This window comes from Rhinopithecus bieti, unplaced genomic scaffold, assembly GCF_001698545.2.
Source record: "Rhinopithecus bieti isolate Rb0 unplaced genomic scaffold, ASM169854v2 scaffold_64399, whole genome shotgun sequence".
NCBI lineage: Eukaryota > Metazoa > Chordata > Mammalia > Primates > Cercopithecidae > Rhinopithecus > Rhinopithecus bieti.
In genome coordinates this window covers 173,919-181,752 of record NW_016824323.1, presented here as the reverse complement: position 1 = coordinate 181,752, position 7,834 = coordinate 173,919, and the positions used below count along the sequence as shown (strand labels likewise).

General features: G+C 42.4%; 1 protein-coding gene across 1 annotated transcript in view; it reads left to right on the top strand.

The window, feature by feature from the left end:
* The first annotated feature begins 5,278 nt into the window (after window positions 1–5,278).
* The window catches only part of LOC108522178 (CCR4-NOT transcription complex subunit 10-like), a 16,473-nt gene continuing 13,917 nt past the window's right edge, over window positions 5,279–7,834 (top strand). The window contains exon 1 of the mRNA XM_017862236.1: window positions 5,279–5,442. Within this exon, the coding sequence (XP_017717725.1) occupies window positions 5,294–5,442 (149 nt within the window). The 5' untranslated portion in view covers window positions 5,279–5,293. The remainder of the gene's footprint in view (window positions 5,443–7,834) is intronic.

Here is a 7,834-nt window from a genome sequence, read left to right as displayed (position 1 = left end):
TACACAACTGCCAATGGCCTCTCCAAACTACAATCACACCACTCCCTTGTTTATGACTCCTTGATGGATTTTCTTTGCTCTAAAGTTCAGTATCTTTATTCTGGTCTACAGAGCCCTTCATCCTCTTGTTCCTGCCTGTCTTGCCAGACTCAACTTGAGTCACTCTCATTTTTGATCTTTCTACTTGAGGATTCTTTAAGTTTCTTGAGTAAGCCAAACACTCATTCATCTCTGGATCTTTGCACATGCTCCTCCCTCTGCCTGGACAACTCTTTATTCATTTATTTATCCACTCAACAAATACTTATTGAGTGCCTACCTGGTGCTGGGCACTGTTCTAAGTATTGGGGATATAGCACTGAACAAAATAGAGATTCCTATGCTTGTGGAGCTTGCATTCTAGCCAGAGGAGAGAGAGAAAAATTAATGAAGGCAATAAATAAGTAAACCGCATGGTATTTTAGAAGGTAATAAGTACTATGGAAAAAAGAAAAGGTAGAGAGCAAGGTAAGCAGGATCTACAGTACAGAAGAGGGTGGGTTGGTGAAATTTTCAATGGCAAGTTCAAGGTAAGCCTCCTTGAGAGGGTGATATTTAAGCAAAGACTTGAAGAAGGTGAGAGAATAAGCCACGTGGATATCCGAGGGAAGAACATTCTAGGGAGAGGAAGTCGTCATTGCAAACTTGTGAGGGGGACTCTTGCATGCTGTGTTAGAGGAATGGCAAAGAAGATGGTATGGCTGAAGTGGAGTAAGCAAGGCCAAGCACGGTAAGAGATGGTACTGAAAAGACAGCCGGAGCCTAGACTGTGAAGGGGCTGGGAGGCCACTTTATGGAGTATGTCTTTTTTTCTCTGAGTGAATTGTGAAGCTATTGGTGGGGTTTGAGCAGAATAGTTATATAATCTAATTAATTGTATTCAAACATCCCTCTATGCAATGTTGAGAATAGACTCAAGGGAAGATGTGGGTAGGGGAAGATGAAGCAGGAAGACTGTACGGGAGGATAGTACAGTAATCCAAGTGAGAGATGATGGTGGCTTGGGCCAGAGTAGTAGCATTCGAGGTGGTGAGAAGGGGCTGGATTATGGACATATTTTGACAGTATAACCATCTTGACTTGCTGGTTAGATATAAAGTGTGAGCAGGGCCATATCCTATATGTAGGATCTGAAACTTATCTAGTTTGTGGGCCTTGTTTAAAAAACATACAAAATAAAGTGCAAATGTGAGTGTGTATATAAAATAAGAAAAATTATGCCAATTGGGTAGACTTTGTCAGGACAAGATGAGTCAGATGCTCTAACACGTGATTTGATATGCTGGGATTCATAAAATCCGTGACTTCACACACATACTCATTGGTTGTAGTACTGCCTCAGGTCTGTGTCCTATAAACATAGGAATTCAGATCAATTCTATTTAATGATATTCCCATAAAAAAAGAGTATGCTGCACTTATAATTCTGTATGCTGCATTGTCCAGTATATTCTTAACCGTTAATGCATCCCTTTTTTGGAGACAGGGTCTTGCTCTGTTGCCCAGGCTGGAGTGCAGTGGCACAATCACAACTCACTGCAGCCTCGACCTCCCAGGCTCAAGCAATCCTCCCACCTCAGCCTCTCAACTAGCTGGGACTACAATACAGGTTCACGCCACCAAGCCTGGTTAATTTTTATATTTTTTTTGTAGAGACAGGGTTTTGTCATGTTGCCCAGGCTCGTCTCGAACACCTGAGCTCAAGTGATCCGCCTGCCTCGGCATGAAAAATCCCATTTTGATCTAGGCATCAGTAAGAACCAAATCTTCTGCATACAAGTCTATGTTTTAGAAGGATTTTCCACAGTCTAGCTTCTGGCTGTGTACATTTCAAACCTTGTGTCACCTCCACTACCTCCGTGCTTCTAGTGTCAAGTACCATAGGACAGATTCATATCACAATATGACTTCTGGTTCTCTACTGTTCTGTCACTACACCAGGTGAGTCAGCACATTGGCTGTAAGGGGTGTTCCAGGAAGCCAACCTTTTATTGGGACAGCAGTATGCAGTATGCAAGGAAGTGACTGCAAACCACATAAATGTATCTTGCCAAAGCCCAGCTAAATATATCGCTAACTCAACTTTACCTAAGCAGGATCCCAAAAATGTCCTTGGTCACTCCAACAGCACCTAATACAAGGGGAAACATGATGGAATGAAATTTGGAATGGAAAGAGACAGTGGTCTTAACTGACTGCAGTAAGAATATCTTATTGTCCCAAATTTTACAAAAGTATATGACAATGTGAACACATTCCTAGGGGCCTTTCTAGGGCCTTGGAATATGAGGGTTCCTGAGGCTAAAACTTCATTAGCTTCAGGTAAAGCTGGCACTGCATATGGGGTGTGACAGAAAGGGAGACATTAAGGATGATTCTGAAGGTTTTAGCCTGAGGAATGAATAGGATGAAGTTGCCATTCCTGAGATGGTGAACACCTCAGGAGGAGAAGGTGGACGAAGTGGAGAGGGCGGGGAGGGGGAAGATCAAGAGTTCAGTGTGACCACGATAAGTTGAGATGCCTATTAGGCAGCCAAATGGAGATGCCAAGTAACATGTTAGTTGGTGAACTAGTCCTACTTGTCTTTCACAGTTCAGCTAAGTGTCATCTCCTCATTTTGGACTCACTTGGTAAGGTTGAGTCCATTGTTATATACTCTGCAGCCTGCTGTACCTCTCTTTTTGTAAGAATTAACACCCCTGTGACAATTTTTTTTTTCTTTTTGAGACAGAGTTTCACTCCTGTTGCCCAGGCTGGAGTGCAATGGTGCAATCTCAGCTCACTGCAACCTCTGCCTCCAGGGTTCAAACGATTCTCCTGCCTCAGCCTCCCGAGTAGCTGGGATTACAGGCATGTTCCACCATGCCTGGCTAATTTTGTATTTTTGGTAGAGACGGGGTTTCTCCATGTTGGTCAGGCTCGTCTCGAACTCCTGACTTCAGGTGATCCACCTGCCTTGGCCTCCCAAAGTGCTGGGATTACGGCGTGAGCCACCGTGCCCAGCCACTAATGGTCTTGAGCCTCTGTAGACCAGACCTTTAATAGTCTTTTTTTGTTCATAAGCAGTACATATCTGATATGTTGTAGTTACTCAGTATACTTCTTGAATGAATGAATGTCATTGCCATTTTAAAATAAAAATACAAATAAGCCAAAAGGAGAAATGAAGTCACCAGTCTTGCCACATAGACTTAACTACTAACATGCTTCTGAAGATGGGAGAGAACTAGCCTCCTGCCACTGGTCCCTGAGTCTTCCTTCATGGGGAGGGTTCATTGTAGGGACTGGCCATGGGACAGCCTTGGTGGTAAAGCCAGCTGTTGGAGAGCCAGAGATATTGATAGTAGGCTTGCCAGGAAAATTCCTTTGGAAGTGGCACTGCTTGCTTGCTCTCAAATTACTATCCTCTGTAACAAGATTCAGATTTAAAATTATGTACTCAGGGACAAAATATAAACTTTGTGTTTGGATTAAACTTTTCTTCCTGTTTAAAAAGAGAAGTTAGAATACCTGTGTTGTGGCCGGGCGCGGTGGCTCAAGCCTGTAATCCCAGCACTTTGGGAGGCCGAGAAGGGCGGATCACGAGGTCAGGAGATCGAGACCATCCTGGCGAACACGGTGAAACCCCGTCTCTACTAAAAAAATACAAAAAACTAGCCGGGCGAGGTGGCGGGCGCCTGTAGTCCCAGCTACCCAGGAGGCTGAGGCGGGAGAATGGCCTAAACCCGGGAGGCGGAGCTTGCGGTGAGCTGAGATCCGGCCACTGCACTCCAGCCTGGGCAACAGAGTGAGACTCCGTCTCAAAAAAAAAAAAAAAAAAAAAAAAGAATACCTGTGTTGTGTATGCCTAGAACTTAGAAAAATTACAATGTACAAGAATCTTTTCTGTTGTGTTTTTTGTAAGTGGTCTTGTGAGTTAATGAAGAAGCAATGTGATTAGATGGGAAGAATAGCGGATTGGGAGTCTACAATGTCAAATGTTAGTCCTAACTAATCACACACTAAGTTAAAGACTATGTTTAACCACTTTGAGTCTCAGTTTCCGCATCAGTTAAGGAACCACACTAGACAGTCTTTCAGCCCTCCCATGGTAGTATAAGGCATAAACCTCAATTTCCTTATGCTTCTTCAGGACCAGTCTACTTTTCTGTGTCATTAAGAGTTGAGGGGCTGCCTTTCTAAGATTCTGGGAACCAAATTCTAGGGTAGTTTTCTAAGATTCTAGGAACCGAAAGTTAGCAAGTGAAGAGGAAACAGAATACTTTTGAATTTGCCCAGCTGTGCTTTTTATAGGAAGAGCCATTTCTAGTCAGAGGATTTTAGAGCATTTTAAAACTCTGTGGTGATATGCTGGTTACATTCTTCCTTAGACTAAAATTACAACCTGAATGCACTTAATGATACATATGTGTATTGTAATTTGTAAACATAACTCAAAACCCTGTATCTGAGTCAGGTCTTTTGTGGTTCGCCATTCAGACTTCATTTCTATTTGACAAGCGTTTATTTTAAGATTGCTTTGCGGAGCAGTTGTTTAACATTCAAGTGATCTATTAGTGTTAAGTCTTTAACCAGACTTGTTTTAAATGAGCTGTCTGTTAAGTAGAAAACCAAACTATAGAAACTTAGATTTCCAATCCAACTTAGCAAAATCAATGTAACTTAAATGTTGTCTTCACATATGTTTGTTTTACCTGTTTTTTTCCTTCAGTATTCATTTAGAAAAATAGTAACTGTGTGAATACAATTTTTTAGTTACTCTTGATACTGTTGTTTAGCAAGAACTGTAGACTTAATTGGTTGAGAAAAGAACATTTAGAGTAAATGAATGCTTTAGTAAGTTAATTATTTCTTAGCATATCACAAATATATGTAGAAAGAATAAGATCTGATTCTATAGCTTTATTCCTAGGTTATTAAAAGCAAACTTCTGTGGAAGTAAGTTCTCATTAGGCTCTCTCTATATAATATGTATACACACACATACATACATACATGCATGCATACATACATACATACAGGCTATGTATTGTAATCCATTTGGTTATTTTGTTGGTGATGTGGGTCAATTGGATGAAAGCTGAAGATGACTTATGTAAATAGCCAAACCATGCTTCAGAATTGTTTTATACATCAATCTAATTCTTACCATTAGTACCGTGGCTTCCTCTCCTCTTTCCTGGTTTCCAGATTGTCACAGTTAAAGGGCATTTTTTTCCTATTTAGAAAATATAACCATTATCAATTTTTAAAATGAGATTTTCGGCCCCTTCCCTTTTGTGTTGTAGGTGCTCCATACTTGCTTGCAGTGCCTATGTGGCTCTGGCTTTGGGTGATAACCTTATGGCTTTGAATCATGCAGATAAACTTCTTCAGCAGCCCAAGCTGTCAGGATCTCTTAAGTAAGTGTGACTTGCCCTGTGTGTCCCTGGTTTCTTTTGTTTGGAGGTTTCTCCTTGGTTTGTGGTTTATGTTGCTTCTTTTTATTCTTCCAGTGGAATATATATTTGTAAGGAAAGCAGCTGTTTAAACGAACTTTTTTTAAGCCATGCCTCAGCAGTGAAAATGTTTTCACTTGTGCTGTACAGAGCATTAGGAGACAAAAACTTCGGACTCTAGTGTCCACTTCTAGGCTTCACTGCAGCACTTTAATTCCCCAAATAAGTCAAGTCCTCAGGGAGAAGACCTTGTACAAAAAAGGAGTTTGGTCAATGTGATAAATCTACTTTGAGAGACCAGGTACAGTGGCTCACGCCTGTAATCCCAGCACTTTGGGAGGCCGAGGCAGGCAAATCACAAGGTCAGGAGTTCAAGACCAGCCTGGCCAACATGATGAAACCCCGCCTCTACTAAAAATACAAAAAATTAGCTGGGCATAGTGGCAGGCGCCTGTAGTCCCAGCTACTCAGGAGGCTAAGGCAGGGGAATTGCTTGAACCCAGGAGGCAGAAGTTGCAGTGAGCCAAGATCGCACCACTGCACTGTAGCCTAGGCTACAAAGCATGACTCTGTCTCAAAAATAATAATAATAATAAAATATATAGACAAATAAGAATTTTAAAATATCTTTCCAAGCTACTGTATCATTCCAAAATGAGCTGGTTTTAGTGAGGCCCCAAATACTTCTTCATTAATATCATTGTCATTCTAAAATTTTCCAAAGCACATTATCTTTTTATTTTACCAAAATTGAGTAAAATACAGGCCAGATGTGGTGGCTCATGTCTGTAATCCCAGCACTTTGGGAGGCTGAGGGAGGCAGATCATTTGTGGTCCAGACCAGCCCAGCCAACATGGTAAAATCCCATCTCTACTAAAAATATAAAAATTAGCCAGGTGTGGTTGCAGGCGTCCATAATTCCAGCTACTCGGGAAGTTGAAACAGGAGAATCACTTCAGCCTGGGGGGCGGACGTTGCAGTGAGCCAAGGTTGCGCCATTGCACTCCAGGCGTAGTGACACAGCAAGACTCCCTCTCAAAAAATAAAAATAAACTACATACCCCTTGAAATTTTTGTATGATGCTGATCCTGGAAATTTTATCAAAAGCCACGAGTATTCTGTATAACATTAGAGCAGTTGTTCTTTCATTCATTGTATAGGTATATACCTATAAATGCCAAAATATAACTACTTACTCTTGCTTTTTAGTGATCCCCAAACATACCTAGTGCTTTTTTTAAAAAAAAGTAATTAAGGCCAGGCGCGGTGGCTCACACTTGTAATCCCAGCACTTTGGGAGGCCTACGCGGCAAATCATTTGAGGTCAGGAGTTGCAGACCAGCCTTGCCAATATGGTGAAACCCCATCTCTACTGAAAATACAGAAATTAGCCGGGCATGGGGGCGTACTCCTGTAATCCCAGTTACTCAGGAGGCTGAGGCGCGAGAATTGCTTGAGCCTGGGAGGCAGAAGCTGCAGTGAGCCAAGATTGTACCACCGTACTCCAAACTGGGTGACAGAGTGAGACTCCATCTCAAAAAAAAAAGTAATAAGAAATCATTCGACAATATAAGAGACTTTGTCACAATTCAAATATAAGGGAGCTCCTGCTCTTCTGCAAGAAAATCTTGTCCAATATTCAGGCTTGGAGATGGGGAAGATCCTAATTTTCAGTTCAAGGCATTTGGGTTGCCTCTAAAGTACCGTCCATCCTTACCATTGCCTAACTCAAAATACCAACTTTGGGAATTGCAGCTCCTGCTGGTGTTCAGATTGTGGTGTATACGGCCATTATGAGAGAACTGGACTTTGTGTGTGTGTGACTGAGTCTCTCTCTGTGACCCACGCTAGAGTGCAGTGGCGCAATCTCAACTCACTGCAACCTCTACTATCTGAGTTCAGGCGATTCTCCTGCCTCAGCCTCCCGAGTAGCTGGGACTACAGGAGCCCACCACCACACCCGGCTAATTTTTTTTTCTTTTTTCGAGACAGAGTTTCACTCTGTCACCTAGGCTAGAGTACAGTGGCATGATCTCAGCTCACTGCAACCTCTGCCTCCCCGGTTCAAGTGATTCTCCTGCCTCAGCCTCCTGTGTAGCTGGGATTGCAGGCGCACGCCACTATGCCCTGCCAAATTTTTTTTTTTTTTTCTTTTTTTTGAGTCGGAGTTTCACAGGCATGAGCCACCGTGCCTGGCTAGTTTTTGTATTTGCTCTTATTGCCCAGGCTGAAGTGCTGTGGCGTGATCTTGGCTCATCACAACTTCCACCTCCTGGGTTCAAGCGATTCTCCTGCCTCATCCTCCCAAGTAGCTGGGATTACAGGCATGTACCACCACTCCCAGCTAATTTTTT